General features: G+C 39.1%; 1 protein-coding gene across 4 annotated transcripts in view; it reads left to right on the top strand.

Moving 5' to 3' along the window:
• Window positions 1–26157, top strand: part of ZNF407 (zinc finger protein 407) — a 476529-nt gene that overhangs the window by 434614 nt on the left and 15758 nt on the right. Inside the window, exon 9 of one of the 4 annotated variants that reach the window (XM_030552631.1) lies at window positions 18680–18713. The exons of 2 other annotated variants lie outside the window; for them this stretch is intronic. In XM_030552631.1, the coding sequence (XP_030408491.1) occupies window positions 18680–18713 (34 nt within the window). Of the gene's footprint in view, window positions 1–18679; window positions 18729–26157 lie in introns of all 4 variants that reach the window. One more of the 4 variants, XM_030552632.1, reaches the window with a different exon arrangement.

Raw genomic sequence — 26157 nt, 5'->3', positions numbered from 1 at the left:
AAGTTCCTCAGGATTGTGGTCAACAGTTCCCATTACCAATTTACTGTTCTCCCTTTCGGCCTGTCAGTGGCACCTTGAGTCTTCACCAAGTGCATGGCAGTCATCGCCGCCTTTCTGTGTGAACATCAGATACAGATGTTCCCATACCTCGACAACTGGCTGATCAAAGGCCAATCTAGAGCTCAGGTGGAAGCTCAGGTGGCATTCATCAGAGCCACCTTTGAGAATCTGGGCCTCCTACTGAATGAAATGAAATCGACTGTGTCCCCAGTCCAGAGGATAGAGTTCATAGGGGCAGTTCTGGACTCAACCCAAGCCAGAGCATTCCTCCTGCAGGCGAGATTCCAGGAACCTCAACGCCATGATCCAGGGACTCAGGTAGTTCCCCACCACCACCGTGAGAAATAGTCTTAGGCTTCTCGGTCACATGGTGGCCTGCACATACATGGTTTGGCATGCCAGACTCAGGCTTCGGACACTTCAGTCATGGCTTGCATCAGTGTACAGACCTGCCAGAGACAGCTTGGACAGGACCATGACCCTGCCTTGCCCTATTCTGAGCTCACTCCTTTGGTGGACGGATGCTCAGCAGGTTTGTTCAGGAGTCTCCTTTACTGCCCCACAACCATCTCCAACGCTAGTGACGGATGCGTCAGACTTGGGGTGGGGAGCTCATCTGGGGAAGCACAGGATGCAGGGCCTCTGGTCACAAACAGATCTCCATCTTCATATCAATGTCAGGGAGCTCAGGGCAGTATGCCTAGTGTGGCAGTCATTCCACCTGTATCTAGCAGGCCAATATTTTTCAGTCATGATGGACAATATGACCGCGACGTTCTATATCAACAAATGAGGGTGCACGCTCCTCTCCCCTGTGCCAGGAAGCCCTCAAGTTATGGGACTTTTGTATAGAGCGCTCAGTCAATCTAAAGGCGTCATACCTTCCAGGGGTTCAGAACGAGCTGGTGGACTGCCTCAGCAGGTCTTTTCACAGCCATGAGAGGTCCCTTCACCCAGATGTCGCGTCTTTGTTCTCCCAGAGGTGGGGCTGTCCCCTGATCAACCTCTTCCCCACACGACGCAACAGGAAGTGTCAGCAGTTCTACTCCTTCCAGAATCACAGTCCAGGCTCCATAGCAGACATGTTCTTCCTCCATTGGGGGGAACTGCTTCTATATGCCTTCCCACCCATACCACTCATCCACAAGGTCCTGCTCGAGATCTGCAGAGACCGGGCTCGGGTCATTCTCATAGCACCAGCCTGGCCCCACCAGCATTGATACACGTCTCTCCCAGATGTGTCAGTCGGAGCCCCGATTACCCTGCCACTCTTCCCGGACCTTCTCACACAGGATCACAGGTGGTTCCAGCACCCAAACCTGCAGTCACTGCAGCTCCATGGCTGAATACGTTCAAGCTCTCCTGTTCAGAATAAGTCAGATAGGTTCTCTTGAGTTGAAAACCCTCCACTAGGGCCACGTACCCAGCAAAGTGGAAGAGATTTTCAATCTGGTCAGATCAGCCTGAATTTTCCCCAGTGCTAGTCTCCATGCCCCAGATTTTGGATTACCTTTTCCATCCAAGAAGGTCTCTCCTTTTCTTCCATAAGAGTACATCTAGCTGCCATCTCGGCTTTCCACCTGGGGGTAAAGGGCTGCTTGGTTTTCGCTAACCTCCTGGTCAGTTGCCTCCTGAAGGGCCTCAGTAGGTTGTACCCGCACGTCTGCCAACCAGTTCCTGCTTGGGACCTTAACTTGGTCCTCTCTAGGATCATGGGGCATCCCTTTGAGCCTTTAGCAACATGCTCCCTGCTCTACCTCTCTTACAAGGTCACATTCCTGGTGGCAATAACTTTAGCCTGGAGGGGTCTGAACTCAGGGCACTAACATCCGAGCCACCCTACACCGTGTTTTTTAAGGACAAGGTTCAGCTCAGGCCCCCTCTGGCCTTCCTCCCGAGAGTGGTATCACAGTTCCACATCAACCAGGACATTTTCTTCCTGGTTTTCTACCCCAAGCCTCATGCGACTAGCAAGGGGCAGAGGCTCCACCGTCTCAACGTCCGCAGAGCGTTGGGCTTTTTACATCGAAAGGACGAAACCATTCAGTAAGTCGGTAAAGCTCTTTGTCGCAGTAGCGGACAGGATGAAGGGCCAGCCTGTTCTGACACAGCGCATTTCATCATGGATTGTGGCTTTCATTACTGAGTGCTACAATCTAGCAGGGATCCCAGTGCCCCTGATAACGGCACACTCTACAAGGGCACTAGTTTCATCAACAACTTTCCTGGCTCAAGTCCCCATCCAGGAAATTTGCAGGGCAGTGACGTGGTCATCGATACATACTTTCACTTTACACTATGCAATTACTAGGCAGGCCAGAGATGATGCGGCCTTTGGTAGAGCAGTACTCCAGTCAGTGGACAGCTCCGATCCCATCTCCTAAATTTGCTTGGGAGTCACTTGATTGGAATCTACATGAACAAGCACTTGAAGAAGAAAAAATGGTTGCTCACTTTCTCCTAACTGTTGTTCTTCGAGATGTGTTCTTCATGTCCATTCCAATACCCACCCTCCTATCCCTCTGTTGGAGTAGCTGGCAAGAAGGAACTGAAACAGTGGCAGGTCAGCAGGGCTATATATTAGGCGCCATGAGGGTGCGACTCCACGGGGAGCCCAGGCCAACCCGACAGATGCTGCTAAAGGAAAAATCTTCCGGCCATCATGCACGTGCGCGCTCACACAACCTGACTGGAATTGACATGAACAACACATCTTGAAGAACAACAGTTACGAGAAGGTGAGTAACCATTTTTTCCCTAACTTGTTGTTCTGTTCCTTCCTTATCTTTGTTTTGGATACTAGCATTCCAGGTACTGGTCCATGAAGTTACTTCTCTAGCTTGGATTATGATTTAGGACAGTTTAGGCTAATCACTGTTACAATATTTGTGCTTAATGTTATTGGTGCTTAATACATATTAATATATGCATATATAAATAAATATACATGGAGTGGATAATAGATATTATTAATATGATAGACATTTATATGCTATCCAGCATTTATTAGTCATCAGTGAGTGATAGCTATAAATGTATGGTCCTTGAGTTATCAAAATTATAGAGCATAAAAGGCTATAGCTAAGGCTCTTGCACATTATTGTACAATCAAGGTAATTTTTTTAACCTCGGGGGCTGTAACATGCTGTAGTTTAGAAAAATTGTCAAAATATGCTTTATAATGCCCTTGGATTTGTTCTTCACTCTCCTGAGGTAATCCCATGGAAGAAGTGCTATTAGTCACCATTCATTTGTCAACATGGAGTTTGTTTTCTGTTTCACTTCACAGACATTTGTTCTGCATTGTGGATGCAATGCATACGCTAACGTACTTTAGTAATCCATGGCAGCATCTTTTTCTCCCTATGGTAAAAAGTGGTTCCTTTTCTTAAATGCTCTCATAGTCTATACCTATGTTTGCTTCAGCATGGTGTTTATTGCCTGTTGATATGGTATGTTGCTTTTTGTGTAAACTACTGCCGACCTGCATGAGTCTAATGGACAATTACTTTAAGATGCCATGCAACCATTCTTGTAGTAACAAGAAATAGTTTCAGAAACCAAGAGCTCTAAAAAATATATAAACTGAGGATAAACGCTCTCAATAAATTCTATTTTTCTGATGAACAGTGAGAATAACATATGAATGATAAGTAAAAAAAAAAAGCATTCTATTTATGCAGATAAGTATTTGCATCATAGATGTTAGAAATGACAACAACATATTAGTTCACCTAGTCCATTCCACTATCCACTGCATACATAATTCTTCCAAGCAGAAGATTGTATTCTCCCTTCTCTGTGTTCTACTATAATATACATTTGTGTTACTGTTTCTTTTCTGTATTTGTACGGTGTCTAATACAATGAGGCCCTAATCCCCACAGGAACCTTTGGGTGCACTACCACAACAAGAATACTCTTATTCCACCTATGTAAATACATCATTAGGCCCCAAAATTGTAAGATATTGCAAGAGATGTGGGTTGCAATTGCTGGGACTGGTGGGATAAGAAAGAAGTAGTTTTTCAGACATTTGCAAGCAAAACAAAAAGAGGAGGGGGTGATTCTGTATTTTAGGAGTGATTTCTAATGCTTCCAGTGAATGTAATGTCCTCACTACCTACAAGTGAGCTAGCTGTCTGCAAATAGACAGCATGGTCACATATGTTGTATCTGGTTTTAGTTCATTTTTTTTCTTCTAGTTTTCATAAGTTCATATGTACAAATAATAATAATGTCTTAGCTCTGAGACTGTGTACTCCTCATTCCAAAGCAGACTCTGTAGATTTAATTTTTCACAAAGGAACATCACTTTTAAAGTGTGTGTGGGGGGAATTTATCAAAATATTTATTAGACTTTCCTTTTGTTTTGCTAGTTTGCACTAGACAGATGGAATTCTGATCTTTAACAGAACCATGACTCATGAAACTGCTTGTGTACTAAAATGCCATTATTAACACAACAGTAGTTTTCAGCAGTTGGTAATTATTGGCATAATTAAACATTTATCAAGAAACAAGTATTTATCATTCATTAAACTTTCATTAAAAATCCATCTTAGCACAAGCTAGATTAGCCAGCGATTTTCAAGTGATAACTTCTTAACTTCTGGCAGGAATGTAGCACATTTTGATAATGAAGAAAGTTGTACACAAGGTAATGTTCCAGGAACTGTGAACAGTTATAGGATTTTACATTCGGGAGGGGAGTTCTTTTTTTTTTTCTTTTTTTTCATTTATTGTTTTGTAAGATCTGTACTAGAAGTAGGGAAATATTTGAGGTTATATTCTTTGAGGTTTACCAAGTTTGGCACTTTTTTAGCAGCATATCTGCTGCCCTTGGCAGTGAGAAGTTCATGCTAAGTATGCGTCATGACTGTATTTACATAGCTTAATTTCCCCAAAGCATGAAGTGTTTACACTGATTGGGACATCGATATTTACTTTTTTGAATAAAGTTTCTAATATTAGCTTCATTAAGTATTACCATTGGATGAAAGTTTTAGGGCTTGTCTGTAGTGTGGCAATGAGCACTAGTGGGATGCGGTTTCAATCAAAACGGAACAAGTTGTGGATACTGTTCTGATCTTCCATATTGTCTGCATTACTGAAATAGATTTTTTTTGCAAAATAAAACAAAACATTAAGTGGAGTAGCAATTTTTTTCTTTTAAATGATAAAATATAAAATACAAAATATTATATGAAGCAGATCTAAGATATCTCAATTCCAAATACTTAGTCTAAGGGCTTGTCTACACGGCACAAAAATGTGCAGTAGATAGGTGCGAATTCTAATGCACCTCAATGTATTATGCACCAATTGGCCCATGTAGACTCTGCTGGTATGCTCTGAAAGCTTCCTAGTGTACATTTAACATAGTGCTTCAGGGAATGTTTAGTGTATACTGGCAGCACTAGTTAGTGCACAACATGTTGGTGTGCTTTAGAATTCGCACCCATCTGCTGCGTGTTCTTGTGCTGTGTAGACAAGCCCTTAGACTAAGTATTTGGAACTGAGATGTTTTAGGATCTGCTTTGTATAATATTTTTTACTTTGTTTCTTTTTGCTAGGAAGAAAAATATTCATTTTTCATCATTTAAAAGAGAAAGATTCATTGCACCTCTTAATGTTTCGATTTATTTTGCAAAAAAAAAATCTCAGTAATGCAAGCTGGAGAATCAGAATAGTGTCCAGTCTGTCCAGTATTGATTGATTCATTTAGATTACAGGCTAATTATTTTTCTCATATTCAGTACCAAAGACAATTAAAATAATTAGTGTGAAATTCAACATGCTGAGAACTAAATTTACCTGATGCCCTGTCATTCTCTCTCATTCTAGTGCTCCTTTTTTAATGCTTGTAAAGGTCTCGGTTGTTTCTTTTTATCACCTTTCTAGTCTATCAACCTAAGTAGATGCCTTTATTCCAGAAGTAGTTGGCGTCTTAATCTTGAAGCCATTGATTGGCTATTTTACCATCCAATCTCTTGCTTCCTCTCCTGCTTACACTTAGGTGTATTCTGGTATGGTAGGTTGTACTACATAACCTCTCCTACACAATCACTATTCTCCACTAAGTACCAATTTGGAAAGGTTAATAGAGGTTTAAAATAGTATATGTGATTGTCTGATCTGTGCTGGGGAAAAAACAGTATTCAGTAAGTAAGACTGTCTCAGAAAGCTCCTTCACATACATACGCGTGCTTCACATCTTAGCCCATATTCAGCAACTTTGTGTTTTCTCTTGGGCAAAAAATTTACTGTATCAGTGCTTTTATGTCACAAGAATGAATTGAATTCGTACCCTTTAGTGCAAACAACAATAGACAGAGTGGTAACCTAGTGGAAAACAAATAGATGCCCCGTCCCTTTTGGGGATTCAGAGAGGTTCAGAAAGATGGAGCTGACGGTAGAGAGGTGGCAGATAAAAACAGGCCGAAGCAGGAAAGAATCCTGCGGTCATTTATTACCATGCCATCTTCATAGTGTTTGCTGAACCAAGGTGCAGAGTAATGATTCAGACAAATGATGTTAATAATAATAGCTGGCCCTTTGGCAAAAATGGAATACCTAGTATTGCAGCATGAGACCTAATCAGATTCTCCAAAACTTGCTTCAAAAGAATAGAATTTTCTACCTTCAGTTTTTCTGTCAATTGATTCCCTTTAGATATGTCATCTTTAAAAGAAACAAAGCAATAAGCAATTGTTTTGCAAGAAAGGAGACAAAGATTTTAAACTTTATTATATTTTATGCATATAGCAAAATGATATAACTAAAGAGTGACTATAATACTTTAATCCTGAATGTTCTTTGATATAAAGAATTCTGACTACTAGAAATATCATATATCTGATGTTTTTAGTAATCAGTGGTTACAGCATAATAAGAAACTTTCTGGGCTTTTATTATGGATTTTTTTAATTTAGTATTGGATAATGTTCATATTGGCATGTATGTATTTACGTGGGAGGGGGGCAGGAGAGAGTGTAATAATCTTATGCAGAGAAATATCATAAGTGAAAGCCCCAGAAATAAGGATATTTAACAAACATTTGTTGCTAATGCTTTTGACCTGGTTAATTATTTTGATCGCTTGTTACATATTTGTACATAAATTCACCAGAAGAATTTACAAAGTGTTTTTATTTTTTTGGGCAAATTATATTGTTATTTCATTTAAAATCATACCTGTATATTTGAGAAATATAGGATGCAATTATTTTTATAATACCTGCGGTTCCATTGACAACATAGCCAGCATCTGTTTTAGTCTAAACATCATCAGACTTATTAATTAGGTACATTTTGGCATCAATTTATCACATGTGCTTTGACACTTTAGATACTTGAAGCATAAGCCATTGTGTATAATGCAAAAATAAATAAATAAATATGATTTGGAGTCACTGTTATACATCATCTGTAGGGGACAATTATGTTGGCATGTGGGAGGTTAATGTACACATTTTAGTTTCCTTTGCTTGATTTGCTGTTTTCTTCTTCATAACTCTAGGTAAACAGTTTGTGCTGCCATTTAATGCACAGGTTAAGTGTAGTTGCAGGCTATTATACATCATTAGAGTAAGTAATATTCAGCCGTGGAAGAAAGATGGAAGCTTTTCACTTGTAGCCACTTGGACATTTCATTTTTCATCCAGTATGCCACTGCAAAAATTAGTTGTGGCAGGCCTGTTATAATTTATAGCCTGGTACCCTGAAATTAAGCAATGAATCACACCATTTTGGCTGATTAGAGTTAATGCATTTTTCTGATGACATATTTTGTAAAACAATGCAGTTATTCTAAACTTTGCCTTATCAGACCTAGTCGTTTCTCACTTAAACCTATGCAATGGATTGTACCACACACAGTGCACTCTTTCACTAGACATTCTTTCCTCTGTCATGTACTAGTTGTCTTCTAGGTTAAAGAAATGGCCTTCTGTCACTCTTGCACCTTTTTCATTACAAAACACCTCCTATCATCCAGCCAAACAATTCAGAAACAAAACATAGAGTAAAGTGATTCAATGCAGCTTAACTGAAGGTGCAGTACGTAATGATCGAGTGAGTAGAGACCATTGGTTTGTGCCTCAAGCCTAGCATTCTATGTCTGATCAATAACAAATTTATTACTAATCAAATCCAATAAATAGAAAGCAGCATACATTTATTTTTATTTGGCAGCTAGCAGGTCATAGAATAATAATAAAAAAGGTAAGTCCGAAACTGCCATACAGAAGAATATACTGTAGCTGATGTGTGCTGCCCTTAAAAGCTGCTGTACATTACAGCTAGACAGCTGGTCCCAATGAAACCTTGTTGTGTATGTCTGATTACCAGTGGGCATTGTATCCCACTTGCCTGTGGAATATATTAAGAATGCCAGTTCTTGAATTTTGAGAAATCTGTTAGCTGAGATATTTTGTGATAGGGAGAGGTATCACACTGGAATGGGATCTATAGGTATTAGTGTCAAGAAGAAGAATGTCTTGCTTGCCCTTTCTCCTGAGTTATTACATGGGTTATACAAAGACTGTGATGAGTTAATAGAAAACAAAGAAAACTAAAGGGGGGGGGAAATCAGCAACAGGACTGAGATATGTGAATATTACTATTGCCAAAAATAATATATGATTGTTTTCTCCCCTTCAACCCCCTGCCACTCCCCGACCACTAACATACCTAAAAAGCACATGACATAATCATTGCAGGCATCTTACAGCATGTAAAATTGAGACGGATAAATAGTGCGTAGCTAAAATGTAAAGCTGACGTTCACTAGCCAGCAAAAAAATTATAAAAAGGAATTTTAGCAAAAACTTCTTGATGTTGCATTGCAGTTCATTACATGGATACATTATGGATTAGATGGTGGGGACCAGAGACATGTAGTAACTAAAATGGGTGGGCATGTTTGATTACGTTTAGAGTATAGTTCCCATAAGTTGAAAATAATGGAATGCACACATTTGTCTAAGCCACTATAGTCTTCATATTATTGTATAGTTTCAGCTGATATGAGGGGAAAACAATTTGCAACATGTAGAGGAAAACAGAAACACACCTGTGAGGAATCTGATCTACCTTTTTCACATCCAGGATAGGGGGAAATGATTTATTATCTGTCCCTTCAATTTTTCTGAGCATTCTGTCTAAACTTTAAAAGTAGATTACATTTGCGATTAAACCTTAACAAATGTTGTTTTAACTAGACTGCAATATATGTTATTGACAACAAGCTTTTTTTCCCCTCTGAAAATAACATTGGTGCTTAGGCATGCAATTTACAAAAATGACAAGAAAGGGTGGTACTTTTCCCAAGGTGAATGTGAGTTGACTGATTAGCTGGTATTTTAACTTAGATTCTTGCAAATTACAGACATAAGAAACCCTGCAATTTATATGTACTTTAGAAGTGAAAGCTTTAATCCCATGATTCATGAAAGTAAAGTGGTAATAATTTAACTACCATATTTTATTTATCCCTCTGAGTTGTCAGCTGATACCAGAAGTATTTTCACTATTTTTGGGTTGCTGCCTTTGGCCACCTAATTGCTTCTTAGGAAGTAAGAGAGAAATTGCTTATATAACTACATGGATTGTCTTTGGCAACGTCAAGCCAAGGCATCAATCAGTCCATCTGGGTAAAATCACAAGCTGACTCCAATATTGCTAAATATTTATACTGTCAAATACACACAGACATCCAGATGAAAAGAGGCATTCATTAGGAATTCTCCAGCTTGTCAGTTTAAAGATGTAGATTAGAGCAAAACCTCCCACTATGGTACTGAGTGCTCAGGAAAAGTCTATATTTAGCCATTCTGAGCAATAAATATCATCATATTGCCTCATTTAGGTAAATAGAGAATAAATATTGTCAAGATGATCTAGAGATAATGTAAACAGATCCCTATTCAGAGTCTGTGTTACTAGGGTAAATACCAGGACATTGATGTGCTGCTGATGTTTTTTGGTTTAACCCTTTTTCTTAATCACATCCCCCTCCCTTTGTGATAACACTAAGATTTTCTTTCTCACTGATTAGGAGGAAAAGAAGAAAAACATTTTTTTTAAACAAAGGTGATTTCAAGCGATAAGTGAATTATTACACTAATTAGTCGTTTTGCTTTAATATTTCCTTGGCATTGCTAACGGTGGCTGCTGTTGGAAACTAAAGATATCTGTAGCAACACTGAGGTTCATTCCAGAGTTTAACATGGGAACTGACAAAGCCCATCAATCAGAAGAGAACATTGCAGCTCTAAGGTTAAGACATGATGTCAACAGTACGCCAAGTTAAGACTCAGACTGGAATTTCTTTTATAGCACATTTTACTGAGATAAGATGAGGCATATCGTAAGAATATGCTATGAAAGATCTGAACCCTGACAAAAATTAAGTTTCTGTCCTTGCTTCAAAGTGGGTGGCATACACCAACTATTTAAGAATAATAATTGTTCACTGCCCTGGATACACAAAGAAAGCAAGGTGTAGGAATTTGTACATTTTTTTAGAAGGCTCTTGCTCTTTTCCATACAATTGGTATCTTAGAAGTTACATGGAAGGCGAGTGGTAACCGACGTCAAAGTTTTAGTTAATTATCCTAGATGATTTTTTAGATTAATAATTACCATCTCTCTTTATAACTGAATAGCCATAATTAATCAGCAAATCGTAATGTGAAGACTAATTAACTTCAAACTCAAATTTTAACAGAAAATCCATATTACTATCCAACATCATTAATTACTATAGTAATCAAAATTATCCCTCATGGGATTTGACATAATAGCTTAGTTTATAAACCTATAAAGCTTTATCACAAAAAACATTTTGAAGGTAGCTTCAAATAGCATTACAGATAACTGAAGTATTAGATTGGATATTTAAGCAAGTTTTCATTTTCTCTGTATTACATTATCAATAATCCATTCATTAAAGCGGGATAAGTAACTTCTATTTTTCCCTATAGTGTCTACACTGAGGTTTTTTTTCTTGTGGGGTTACTGCAGTGATTTCTGTCAAAAGGATACATTTTTCAGTGTGTCTTAAAAGATGCTATGCTTCTTTCTGTCTTTCTATAGTGCTAAGAGAGCTAGTTAGCTGTTTAAAAAATGAATTAGAAACAGTGTATACACTGACATTATTCACAGAGAGAGAGAGAAAATGAGCCTTTGGACTGCAAGAAACAGAGAAATCTAGAACTGTTTGATCTATCAGTGTTAAATGGGAAAATAAGGACAAAAATAGGGTTGTTATGCCAAAAACCACTCCATACAAATCTCAGTTTAATTAGCATGGACATCACAACTGGAAAGATTTGAAATAGATTCACTTTAATTTTTAATCAACATGAAAGCCAATGGTACCATTGTAACAAAATGTAATCCCATAGCTGTATTTCATTTAGAACGTTAAGAGTTAAAATTGTGTCTAAAATCCACATTTCAATTATTTTATCACCAAGTATGTGCATCTAATACTGTTCTTTTGTGTGGCAGCTGTAAAAATCCTAAGCAATTTTTACTGTCAAGAAAACTCTGAATAAATAGGGGCTGTTAACTTAGGCAGATATCTGAGGTTATTTGGTGGCAATCAAGAACTCACAGCACTTCAACTAATGGGTTATGATCAGAAACTGTTCCTAATAGCCAGCTAGACGGATCTGAATATGAAGATTTCTATAATTTTGTTGTCAGCTTGTGATGTACTCTAGTGCTAATTATTTGGAACAATTATGTTTTCCTAATAACAAAAGAAGAAGCAGTGAATTAAGCAGGCTTACCTTCAGATCTTTAGATAACAGTTTAAATGCACTTGCCATTAAGAAATAACATTTCTTTTTCCTGTATGGAACCCTAATTATTTAAGATGCTTGTCTTTTAAAATCTACATCTTCTACTTCTTTTAAGCATGTTCAGTGTGTCAGTTTACACTGATGACTTCAGTAACTAGTATTTTCTCAGTCTTAGGTTTATGCCTGTACCTCCCATAGACTGCTTACTTCATTTGGTTATTCAAAAACCATAATTAGTGCAGTAATTAACATGTGGATCCTTCAAAGGAAGACTGCTAGAATCATGGGACGTCTCTCATCATTCTTACTGATGTATGGATGATAAAAGACTTAGGTTGAGGTGACAACAGGATTTGTATTATTGCACATTAACTGAGCTGCAGGGAAGTTCAGACAGGACCTTGGTCCACAGAGTCTTTCCTTTTGAAAAAAGTAATTATCCACACTGTTTCTATAATGCAACTAGATGTTATCCTGCATTTGCAGCTGTCAAATCATTTGTTTTAAAATGTTTTTTATGTCTTATGAATACTTGAAAGTTTTGAGTTTTGCACATTATCTCTTAACCAATTACAGAAATGAGGTGCCAAGATGTTAAAAAAAAGATATAATCCAGAGAACCATAACAGAGAAATTTTTTCTTGACAACTGATTTCAGACAATTTGCTGGTAATTTTGGGTTGATGCAGTTTACAGTCTTAAAATTACAGTAATAAAGAAAAGGGCCAATTTTATTCAATTCCCTAGAGGATTTTTTTAATTTCAGTTTTCAAATAAGCTGAATCTGTTGCTTTTTCAAGCCAGAGTAAGCAAGTTGTTCTGCATTTGAATCGGGATGTGCCTGACATAAAAGTGAACTAATGTGTTTCTGATATGCCTATAGCTGATGTCTTCAGCTTCAATGTACAGTCATTTAAATTGGCACATTATAGAAATTCATGTTCTTTCGTTTGGGCTTTAACTTTCCAAAACTAGTGCTTCTGTTTTTTACACTGTTTCACTCGCTGACACATGCCAGAAATATTTCATATTTTAACCTACAGGCTGTCCTTGGGAAATGGCCTCTATACATAGGGTATGACTTTATTTGCTAAAGAGGTCATTTGAAAAAGCCCTTAGGGTGCTGCTGACCTTTTGTCCCTCAAACTAGTAGGGGGAAAACATAAAAAGGAACTACACAATAATCCCTCGTAGACAGATGACCTTAAACCAATTCTATACTGTAAGGTTTGCTTCCATTTAAACTCAAAATAGACCAAGAAAAAGCAGATTACAGGTCTTAATCTGTAACCTGGACTGTTTGAAAGATTATGGCACAATTATTTTACTGTAAATGAAGGTTTAATATATACGGGCTTTATTGAAATGCAGATTTTCTAGTATGGTCATTTCATTTCATTTAGTGTTAAAATATGTAGATTGTTCGAGTCATGGGTTCTAACAAAAAAGGGTTCTAGGTTAAAATAAATCAGTGCAGCTCCCTTTTCTTCAGTTAAATTATGCTGATTTGCAAGAGTTGAAGATCTAGCCCTAGTTATTAATACCCCAAATTTACAAATACTCACTTGTATAATTTTGTGGAAGCAAGCAGACCCACTGACTGAACAGCACTATTCAGATATGTATGATTACCTAGGTATATGAATATTTGCAGGATCAAGTCCTAAAATACAACGTTGAAAATTCTTTCTAGACAGATGTCTCCTTTCAAAAGCTAATTTGTCTGTCCTACTAAGAGTTTTCTATCAGTTGAAGTCGCAGATATAATTGAGCAGCTACACTCAACACAAGATGTGATTATCATAGGATAATCATACCCTCTATACAGTATCCATTATGAGTTATTCCTACAGTAGCTAAGAAGTCTGTTCTTCTATATTGTTGTACAAATAAAACCTCTCGGCCAATCAGAATAAGAGCTACTGGACTGTTCTTCCAAATAGTATAATACACACAATCCACATATTCAGTAGATACTATTAAATATATACTAATCCCTTTAGACACTGCTTATCAGTAGAAATACGTTATGTAGCCTTCAAAATCCCATTATAATTTATGAGTAGCAGTTTTGAACGTACTTCAAGGTAGCATCTCATAATTCAGAGGTGTGACATCACTGAGTACTGTTAATAATGGGTGTTATGTCATGCCCATGAATGATGAGTTTTTCAGAGGTTTTTAATTACTTTTGAATTTAAGCCATTCTGGCAGAATTTTGAACAAACTCTGATGGCAGTGTGTTCTGAATGAAGCTGCTCTGGCAACATTCAGAAAAAACATGCACTCTAGTGGGTAAAGGAAAATGTTTCAACCGTTCCTCACACCTGGCGGTCTAGAGGGAGGTTAAAGGAAACTGTTTCTGCCGACTGCTGCAGGCAGTTATTTACAGCTTTCCTTTTCTTCATCTAGGTAGGAGCTGTAAAAATTGTGGTCAGATCCACATATTATATAAAATAGAAGAAAAAAAGAAGTAAAAGCAAGGCCATAATTGCCTGAAGGGTTATCATGACGTCATCAAACTAATTTTAGGCAGATAATTAAAGGACACCATTTTTTAAAAAAATATTGGACTTGATGCAACTGGTAAAATAAATAGAAAGTAAAAAGAATTTTATATGACAACAATTAACCTCTATTCATTAATAAAAGGTACTAAATGAGTCACGTAATCAACACTCGCAAGTTATTCAAAAAAACATCCTTTTGAGAGGGAATTATTTCAATGACAAAATCCAAATGGCACAAGAATAATAATTTTAAATGTAGCCTAACTTTCCCACCTGCAAATATTAGGATGTCAGGTGTAAACCTCCTCTGCTCTGTAAACACATTGGACTTGACCTCATTATCAATATGTACAGAACACACATATTCCCTTGTACTTTGACACTGTGTTGGGGTTATCACCAAAATTATTCTCTCTTTTACAGATGGTTTCTCATTATAACATTTGTTTTACCTTTGTGAGGCAAATAAAATCTAGTGTATGTAAACCAATTATTTAACCAAATTACTTTGATCATTAGAAACTGACAATTAGTGTTACAGCATCTTAACAATGAAATCCACATACTAGAGCAGTCTGGTATTCTACACTGCAATATAAGTGAATGGAGTGAATTTATTTTCTGTAGCAAGCAGAGAGAGAGAGAGAAAGGCAGAGGATGAGTAAAGTCCAAGTTGATCAACTATTTCCTTACTCTGTATTTGTTCGGCATGTTATACGTTAATTGTTTAATTTTTCTAATTGACAGTTAATGTATTGTGACAGCTCTCTTGACAGAGCCCTGGATGACTAATGTCAGTTCTTAGAAAGTATGCACAGGAGAACCAGCTGATCAGTTAATCAATGACTATGTTAGACACTTGCCAAACTACCAGCTGTAATTTTGATCACTGATTGGTGTTTATCAAGTGCAAGTTGGTCTGGTTACTTGTCATGGATTGTACACTTTGCCTTTTCTTCTTTTAACACACACACTGTAGGGGAAAAAATTAAGGCACATACAAGCACACCCACATGATCAGTTTATTTTCAAAGCTTAAACACATCAGTACTTCTAAGAAATAGCTGTGAGCTGGAAGAGCATTCTGGATATTGTCATGCAAATGAGAGCACCAAACATATCACTTTGCTTCAAAATTGCACTGTAGTGACAAAAATCATTTAAAACAGGAACAGGATTTATCCAGGCTAAACCGGCAAGCCCAGTATAAGCTGTCTCTGTTTTCAAAGATGGGTGCTTGTATATAAAGTCCTAATTCCACATTTCAGTGTTCAAATTGGCATGTAGTACATTTATGCACCTAAATACCAATGTGAGCATTCAAAAGCAGGATTAGGATATTCCAGTAAACTTGAAAATTGGCCTTGTTATGTCTTCCTATTTTTTTCTACAGCATTTGCCACAATGGGTCCCAGATCTGGGAGTGGTGGGTACTCATCACCTCTGAAAATCAGGTCCCTCTTATATTTTTATTTTTCAATGTAAATAGTGTAAAAAAAAAAAAGCCTCTGCAAGGCTCTAGGCCCCCTAACACTCAGTGGACATTGCAGCAACCCCCACCCAGGAGCATTCAACAATCAGTCAGACAGGAACTCCACCAACCAGCCATGAGCAAAAAAGCATTTTTCAATTCCTTCGTTGTTCCAGGAAACTCCATACTCTCAACCCGCTCCAAAAACCCCACCTAAGAGACGTCTTTTGTCGCATACCCCAAAGGTCATCAATCTCAGTCTATTTTGGACCAAGTTGGGGAATAAGTTCCAGAGTGCTGGAGTCCTCACAGTAGATACCTGGCCAGCAGCCCCCACTCTTTCAGAAGGAGCTTGAGCACCTCTGCTGACTGTAGCCAATAACTACGGCTGGCGGAATGAGGCAGTCCCTGAAGTGGGCCAGTCTCAAGTTATTTAGGGCTTTGTAGGTCATAACCAAGACGTTAAATGCCACACACAGACCAATGGGCAGCCAGTACAGATCCCAGTGTACTCATGTCTTGTGCAATCTACAAGATGCCTTGCTCAGTAAGTGAGCTGCTGTATTCTGAACTAGCTTCCATGTGAAATCCTGCCCCACTGAAGTCAAGGGGAGTTTTGCCAATGACTTTAGTGAGGCCAGGATTTTACCTTCAGTCTATGAATAGTGTAGTCCCACATAGAGTACATTGCAATAGTCTGATCTTGAGGGTACAAAGCACGGATAACAGTGGCAAGGTCTGCATCCAAAAGGAAAGTACACACCCACCTAGCCAGACAAATACGGTAAAAGGCTGACTGGATCACTGCTGTAATATGGTCATCAAACAGCAACTGGAGATCTAAAATCACCCCTCAGTTGCAGACTCTGATAACTAATGGCAGATATACTCCCTCAGTCAAAGAAACGGATATTACCTCCGCCAGCTGCTTTCCCCAACCTACTTATCGTCACTTCAGTCACTCTGGGTAGAGCTTGAGCCACCTCAGGCTCATTCATGACCCAGTCTTGACTAGACATTGGCTGAGGTATTGAACCACATTTTGTTAGTTAGGGCTGGTCTACACGGTGCTGGTAAAGATGCTAGAGGGGTGTGATTTTAAAGCTGTTTAACCTGTTGTGCTCTAACTGCCTAGTGTAGACCCTGCTGGCGTAAACTCAAAGGTATCCAGTTAACGTGACCGTAGACTCACAGGTATGGTTGCCTACAGCAATGCTTCTCAAAGTCGGGCTGCTTCTTGTTCAGGGAAAGCCCCTGGCTGTCCGGGCCAGTTTGTTTACCTGCCGCATCCGCAGGTTTGGCCGATCGCTGCTCCCACTGGCTGCGGTTCACTGATCCAGGCCAATGGGGGCTGCGGGAAGCGGCGCAGACTGAGGGATGTGCTGGTCACCCTTCCCACAGCCAGTGGGAGCCGCGATCGGCCAACCTTGTGGACGCAGCAGGTAAACAAACCAGCCCAGACCGCCAGGGGCTTTCCCTGAACAAGCAGCAGACCAGCTTTGAGAAGCACTACAGGACTATGTTCACGTGAAGTAGGTACTTTTCAGATCATGCCAGCAGGGTCTACGCAGGGCAATTAAAGCACAACCATTAGAGCCCTCAAATGCCCAGTAGGTGCTTAAATATGGATTTATGTACCTAACTTTAGGCATTCACATTTGAAAATTTTGGCCTAAACATTTGAGAGACAGAAGGGCTTAGCACACAAGGGTCCTCTCACTCTGGGTCTGTGTCAGAGTCACCATCCCTTCAGCCAAGGAAGGTTGAATGTGGCCACCTTGGGAGCTCATGAAGCCCATTCTTCGGTTGAGTGCAGGGAGTTACACAACCTGCTACGTTTCCTTTACAATGTTCCCACCATCTGCCTGGGCATGTAAGGGAGAACGCCTGGGAATGTAAGGGTATGTCTACACTGCAATTTAATGCCTGTGGCTGGCCTGTATCAGCTGACTTGAGCCGCAGGGCTATTTAATTGCAAGGTAGATGTCTGAGCTCAGGCTGGAACCCAGGCTCTCCCAAACTTTTGTAGCAGTCATTCAAGTGAAATTCATCTCCTTTTATTGCACATACTGTATATATACAAATTGGGGCAGATCATGCTGCAGCAAAGAACTTCTTATACTGCACTGATTGGGTAGCAATATAGTACATTATCAGCGATACATGCATAAAGTCTTCTTTTCAGTCTGGTCACTGAGAGGAATTTAATGCACAGATATGACGATATCACTGAAAACTTCCGTGCTAGAATGACGTCATTTGACTGAAAATGAAAACTTGTTCGTTGTAATTGGATAATGGGGGTTAAGGGGAGAACCATCAATATATATTATTTAAATACAACTCCAGGCATCCACTCTATCAGACAGAACATATTTCAATTCATTTTGCTGGCTCGGTCTGGGACATTCACAGAAATAATTGGCAATCCGTTGCCCTGCTGCACTTAAACCCCTTGTCTGCAAACATGATGCAAAGTGAAGGTGGTTGAGGTTTCATACAAATGAAGCATGCAGTGTGACAGACCCATCTGTGCCAGCTTTATAAAACAAAGTGCCCAATTTTATCATCATTGCCTTTTGTTCTGCACAGTGCTATTCATGTGATTATTTTATGAATGCTTGCTGGTAGAGTCTGTAAGCCTCGCTTTATCTAACTGCTTCATCTACTGTGCTCCATGTTCTCAGCGGTTCTTGCTTCCCCCACTTCCCCCCTGCCTTTTTTTATATCCAGCTCTTCTCCGCAAAAAGGTTGACTTAGAACCCCTTAGCAAGATTACAGAGTTCTGGGCTCAAACACTAAAGTGATTTGTTTTTGAATTACAGATCAAAAGGAAACTGCAAAGAAGCATTTAATAAGGTAGAAGAAGCAAGGGTATGGCTTATTTAATTCCCAGGATCTGTAATGATTTTATTATAGTAGTGTCAGTTTTCATTATTTTCATGAATGGGTATTCCCTGATTGATGCACAATATTTGCATCTGATGAACCAACGAGTTTAAACATGGTTTGTTTTAATGGTTTGTGAATTTGCATTCAAATTCATCAGAAGTAATTTTATTTGAAATCACACAGGTCTAAATGCAGTTGTTGTAAATGCATTTGGGTTGAAATGCCAGGATCAGCCCATTAATCTACAGATCTACAATATAATGTTTGTTGTTTTGGGGAGGGGAAAGGTTGAAGGGAGTGGTGTTTTTTGTGGTAAATTGGCCAGAGCATCCAAGCATAGGCTTTTCATTATAGGATGAATGGAGAATACCAAGGGAGGTTGGCCATAGCTTGAATGTGTCTGCTGACCACAGCTGTGGTAGTATTGCAGGGGGGAAAGGCAGTGGCTCAGGTAACCAGGTCTCAAACCATTTAGGGCTCTATAGGTTAAAAGCAGCAGTTTATATTCTACCTGTAAATTGCCAGTCTGTGCAGATCATGGAGCAGCACTGTTACATGCTCTCTTGGTATGTATCTGCACTTGACAAGCAAACAGCCACATTCTGTATTAACTGCAATTTCCAGTGGTCTCACATCTGAAAGAAACTGCATAGGAATATTTGGTGGGAAGATAGAAGAAAGGATATTTTACAGCCAATAGTGCTCCTCATTCCAGGATTCGAATGCCTGCTGAGTGTTATGTATGGACTTCTTTTGGTGCTTATAGGACCATTTTCATTTCCATGAAGGTCAATATGTTGAACAGATTAAATTACTTTAACATCTTTCATTTGGCATCATAGTAAGCAGCCCAATTACCTAATTTGAAGGTGCAAATACCCAGTTTTGTAAGTGCAAAATTAGAGGAGGCTTTTGACACTTTGGCCCCTTACCCTACTTGCGTGACATGACATTTTCCACATTGCTATATACTCTTCTTAAATGTAGCAGTATACATTACACAGGGATATTTTTATTGGACAAATTCACATTACTAAATAAGTCTGTGTAATTTACTTTAACCCTTTTAAAAAGAATAAGCCTTTAATCATTACTTAGAATTCACATGGGCCAGGTTCTCTAGTCTGGATAAGCTGTACTTGGCTCAAGGCAAAAGTTACCTTATGCCACCTTTGTGGTTTCCTCACTCTGGAATCAGTCAGGGCTGGTCTATCTCCTTGCTTAAGTTAAGCAGCCTCAGCCACCAGTTTGATATGCCCTAGGCTGGGTACTGTTTGAGGCCCCAGTTAAAATAAATAATGAAACCCCTGTTTAGCTATCAATGTAAGCATATACTTAAGTGCCATTGAAGTCAGTGGGACTTAAGCACATGCCTAAAGTTAAACCCTTTCTTAAGTGCTTTGTCTGAAAAGGGATGGACTTCTGAATTGGGGCCTGAAAGTCTTTACCACCTGACTTGGTTGACTTCGACCATTTCTTAGTCAACTTGTGTCCACCTCACAGAATTTGGTAGTCACACAGATGGTGTCAGTGAACACACTGGGTATTGCATGCTGAGCAGAGATGCCTATTAATTCAGGCATATATGAACATTGAACTACTCTCTCTTCATGAAAACAGGATTGGGTCATTGGCAGGACATTATCGGGAAAAATGCATGGATGCGTCTGATTCTCTACTTGTCCAGTGGATAACTGGAGTACTTCAGTTTCTAGGGCTGACAATCTGGCTCCTTTGAGAAAGGATGGTCTTGTGGTTAAAACATTGGACTGGGACTCGGTAGCCCTGGTTCTCTTGTCTCTAATACTTCCTGTGTGGCTGTGGGCAAATCAGCTGGGCAAGACAACCTTTCTATATCTCAGTTCCCCATCTATAAAAGGAGGATTATATTGCTTTCATATCTGACAGGATATTGACTGGGATTTGCATTGACAGTATGGTGAAACGGGCTGTATAACTAGATAAATGCCACTATTATTTTAAAATGCACAGCTTTTAGTTGCAAATGCATATGCTTAGCACCTCTGAAAAGCAGGCCAAGTTTTTTTTTAGATGCCTAAATCTAAATTTAGGAGCCTTGTTTTAGGTACATAGGTATTAAAATTTTAGAATAAAACTATATTCTGTTGTAAGAGCAACACCTGGGCACTGTGATGTGTTAGAGATAAAATTACTAGACTTAAAACTGGATTTCCTTGGACTTGTCATTTTAGGTTACCAGTACAGTCTAAGTTGCTTCTGTGTAAACGTCTGGATGTGTAATTTCCTTTTTGCTTTTTATAAAGAAATGTTATATGTCATTGAGATAACAGTTCCTTTAGAATCGTCCTGATTTCAATGAAAGTATCTGAGAGAATGCCTGGGGTGTTTTAAGGATGCTTAAAGGTACATAGAAGTACGCCTAGCCCTGGTGAACCTCAACAAATTTTTAAGTACTGCAGTATGCATAGAAAGTATAGTTCTATAAGCATAGAAAGTATAGTTATGAAATCTCCACGTAACCCAAGGCTAGTATTCATAATGGTTGCTTCAGAGCTGTGATGTCAGTGTATGCTCAGAAAGGCTTTAATCTATAGATGATTGGTGTGACAGACTACAGTGGCTCCTTTTGTGCATTTTGTCCATCTGTACTTGGACTTAGGAAAGGACTAATTCACAGAACCTCATACACCCTAGACGACAACATTACTAAAATGCCTCCTAATTATTTTATGAACTGTAGTTACCATGCTAGGACAGCAGTTGCTTTTTGTGAGTAAAATTAGTGTATTGCTTTAAATTTAAGAATGAAAACAATTAAAAGGTAGCTGTAGGTAAAATATAAACAAAAGTGCTACAATCATGTTTGTTTTTTTTAAACAAAGCTGATTTTCAGTTTGAAGGAGGCAAAAAAAGACACTGAAACTGGAAGACTTTAACATGAATGTTAGTGAGAGCTGTTGATTTGTCAGCGCTTCAGAAAATCAAGTCACTTATTTTTTTAAATTTTGTCTATTTTTTAGCACTAGTTTTAGAAATGTTTAGGCAACTGTATACATTTTCCTCTAAGGCCTTATCTGTTACACTGGAAAATTCTGTACCATATTCCAGCAACAGTTCCACATGTTTTCATGACATGGCAGTAAAAACACCTGAGGCCTTCATACATTACCACTAGCAATGTAGCTTGCTCTGGTATAGCTGCACCAGTGGGTGTGATTACACCAACCAACACTTTAAGAGTAGGTTTACACTAGGAAAATAGGTGGTGTTTTACAATATGCTAGCTAAAATGTTTTAATTAACATGTTTTTAAGCACTAGTTAATACCTAATATAGACAGGGTTTGACATCTTTACACAGCACTGTCCAGGGCTGCCCAGAGGATTCAGGGGGCCTGGGGTCTTTGGCGGTGGGAGTCCCCACTTTGGCAGTAATTCGGCGGTGGGGGGTCCTTCCACCCTCGCAGCCAAAAATCTGAAGCGGAAGAAGTTCTGGAGGCCCAGGTCCCACGAGAGTTTACTGGGGCCCCCGGAGCAAGTGAAGGACCCTGCTCCAGGGGCCCCAGAAAACTCTCGTGGGGGTCCTTGAGGGGCCCGGAGCCTGGGGCACATTGCCTCACTTGCCTCCCCTCTCCCCCCCAGGCCGGCCCTGGCACTATCTACACTGGGAGCAAGTGGTGTTTAAAAATGGATAATTAAAACATGTTTGCTAATAAATGTTAAAATGCTACCTATCTTCCTAGTTTAGATAGGCCCTAGAAAGGGAAATTGTAACAAAGGGTCAGTGAAGTGACATGACATCGGTGGCAAGGGTTGCTCACCAATGAATGCTTGATTGAGGGTCTTGTCCAGGTGACTGGCAGCCATTCCAAATTCTTTGTCATGTGGGGAAGCAAGGCAGTTAGGCACCATGTTCAAAGGGAATGCTTTAGTTCAGAGGAACATTGATGACAAGAGTTAATTGGGTAGTTACTGATCAATAACTTGCCTTGTTTCACAATAATATTATAGAACTACTCTAGAAGCAGTGATAACTCAGATTAAATCATCTCCTAGCTGCTGTGCAGTGAATTCATACCACCACAGGAATAGTCCCATACTGGCAGCAGGAAGGTATAGATAATCTAATGGGCCTTCTCTAGCTCTGATTTCCATTATTCATTCTGTTCACATTTTCCTTCAGCTATTCAACTTGAATTCTTTAGTCCCTCTGTCAAATCCGATTGTGCTCACTCTCTATAGGGAGAGAAAATAATCCCCATCTCTCCTTAGGGTTTATGCCCTTCAAAAACTGTAGACTCTTATCATGTCTGCATGACCCTTCGTCATCGCTTTGCTACAATTCATATATTTAGATCTTTTAACCTTTCCATGTAAGTCAGCCCTCAATTATTTTTCTGCTCATTTCTGAAAACTTGTCTCCAGTTTGTCCATATCTTTTTAGTAAAGAGAGGTGCTGAGAAATGAGTAGTATATTTCAGTTATATTCAGTTGTAGTTGTACTAGACCTGTATAGAATAGACTTATTAATGATCCGCTATGTGACATGATGTCTTTGCACTGCCTTTTTGCTGTCGTATCATGTTACAAACTAAAGTCTAATTTGCTGTCCGCTATCACACTTAGGTCTCTTTCAGCATTAGAGTTTTCAAGGGTTTTTTGGTTTTTTTGTTCTCTTGTTTTTGTCCCCTTCCAACTGAATATCTATGTTTCAGATTTATTTTTCCCACATGTATTAGTTTGCATTGTTGCAAACTGAATATCACGTTGTTATTTTATACTCCTGTTTCTAATTTATTTAGGTTCCTTCTGTGTCCTTATTGGTGTTAGTGACTCCTCCTAGTTTAGTATAATCTGTTAACGCCTCTTCTAGCTCATCAGTGGTGAGAGTGCATTTATCTACAATGTAAGATAAAAATTCTTCATAGACAAAAAACCGCAACATTGGAGCTGAGTGGAAGCAGCTAGGAATAACCAGGATCTTGACCAATTTCACTGTGCATAACTTTGCAGATGCTATAGTGAAGGGAAAGGACCCTTTATTTACCTCCCACACAGTTGCAGCATATGATGTTAAAAAATCCATGTATTCATCTGTCAGATTCATCGTAAGATTTCCCACTTTGGCACTTTAGCAATGTACACTCTTGCTCAACTTTCTGCAATTCACAGTGCCTTGTGAGGTTGAAACTGGTGAATAGGACATTTAGGGGCCACTGTAGCAATAGCACAGAAAAAATATTATAAAGTCCTACCAAATCGTCAGTAGATCGGTCAGTCAGATTAACAACATTTTCCCTGAAGGCTGCCAAGAAACTCATTGGTTTCATCCATCTCCAAAAGCTAGCCCTTTAAGATCTCACTTCATCTCATGCTGAACCATATACCTATTCAGGGGACAACTGCACTAGCAGTGAATCCAGCATATTGGTTACGTATGCAAAGTCAAAGGGGTCATCCTTTTTTCAAATCGTAGGGTAGTATCAACTCTGGCTGTCAGACTGGATGATCGTACTGGTGCTTTCTGGCTTTAAAATCTATGAATCATAAATGTATTGGCCACAGGCCTTGCACTGAGCACCCTCAAGACAAAGAACTTGATCCTTGTTCATGGCACACTTTGTTTCTGGGAATTGTTGCAAGGTAAAATCAAAGGAATCAAGATTCAACATCTCACCCTTTGTTTTCACCTATTATAGTAATTAGTGTGTGATGTCATTCTTTTTCTTGCCTTGTCTTCCCTCACCCACTACTACAAAAACAGAGTCCTGATAAAATCAATTCTCCCCAGCATGTGGAAGCATCAAAGGGGAAACATCTACTGCATCTGGTGTGCAAGTGAAGAACTCCCAGCCCAGGCTGTAATGTTTATCCTAACTAGCAACCTCCCACTAAACCTCACCCAACACTCACCCACAACATAGCTCCTCCTTTCCCACAGAGCACCTTTAACTGTATGGATGCTCTCGCCAGTGCAGTGTTGGTGAAGTCAGTAAAGTGGAATGACCGTCACTGTACACTCCTCTCTTCAAATAATTTGAATTTTTGAAACAAGACAGTTTGCCTAACTAAATAATGCTTTAAATTGCTATTTATTTCTAGTACAATCCATCCTTTAAATGCCTGACACTGTGCATTCTGAGGAGTCCTGTCCTTGAAGTTACTACAGAGCACAATGATCAAAACTTATTGCTGATGTTTTGTTAGCATTTACTGGAAACATCTTGGCAGAGGGTGACCTCTAGTACTGTCTCTAAACATTTTCAATTTACAGACTCAAGTATTTTTGCTGTCTTTGGCTCTCATTCTTTTGAAGAGGTCAACCCTTTATGAATTTGCCACAAGAAAGAAGTTCAAAATGCCCTATAGATATAACCAGCTTAATAGGAATATAGCTGTGATGAACACATAACGTATGATTCATTTTAATATTTATAGAAGAAATTCACATTGTTTTAAGTGTACACAAGCAGCTGCTGTCATTTGGCTATGAGCAGATGTTAGACCTCCGAAAGCTTCGCTGATAATTAAAATACTAACAGCTAGTGTTTTACCCCAGCTGCAGGTTCTGTTTACTGTAAATTTGATTTTAATGGTGCCTCTGTGCAGTTATTGAATAGCGGTTTGTTTTCTATCATACATGCAAAAGTGTCTACAATGAAGACAAATGGGTTATTTCCTGTAATTTACTCTGGAAAGATATGACAATACTCTGTAACATAGTTGCATTTATAAATGAAACACAAATATGACTACCAAGTAATAAGTGATAGTTTCTGTTGCCTTACCTAGAAGAAAATAATTAGGGAAAATTATTGTTCTATTTAGCACCAAACAGTCTCACCTAAAGCTGCTGTGCTTTTCAAGTGTGTCAAGAAGCACCCTCAAGCAATGAACAGGTGTTCCTTTTTTACTGAATGAGTGTGCAAATCAAAAGAAAGAAATAAAATCAATAATACTTATTTTTCAGAGGTCTGCTAGAGTAATATACTGTCCTTTGTATCATTTAATTTTAAAAGTATACCAATTCTTTTGAGATGTTTAATGTTAGGTATCCTGTGTGTCAGTTCATTTTCGAGTTACATACATGTGCATCAAATACTAGAAGAGGCTACTCAGTCTTGAGAATTCTTAATCCCCTGGGCCAACATGACACATTGCGCAAGCTACGTGGTTAGTCCCTTTGGCGGTTGAGAGTAACCATCATAGTAAGCACTCACTTTGGCTATGTCTACACTGTGCACCTTACAACAGTGCGGCTGTGCCACTACAGCCACATTGTAAGGCACACAGTGTAGCTGCTCTTTGTCCCCGGGAGAGAGCTCTCCCGGCGACAAAATAAAATTACCCCCAACAAGGGGCAGTAGCTTCATCGCCGGGAGCACGGCTCCCGCCAACATATTGTTGTCCACACCAGTGCTTTTCGTCAC

The sequence above is a fragment of the Gopherus evgoodei genome, chromosome 2 (assembly GCF_007399415.2).
Source record: "Gopherus evgoodei ecotype Sinaloan lineage chromosome 2, rGopEvg1_v1.p, whole genome shotgun sequence".
In the NCBI taxonomy this organism is placed as follows: domain Eukaryota; kingdom Metazoa; phylum Chordata; order Testudines; family Testudinidae; genus Gopherus; species Gopherus evgoodei.
This window is presented reverse-complemented; position numbering and strand designations above follow the sequence as displayed.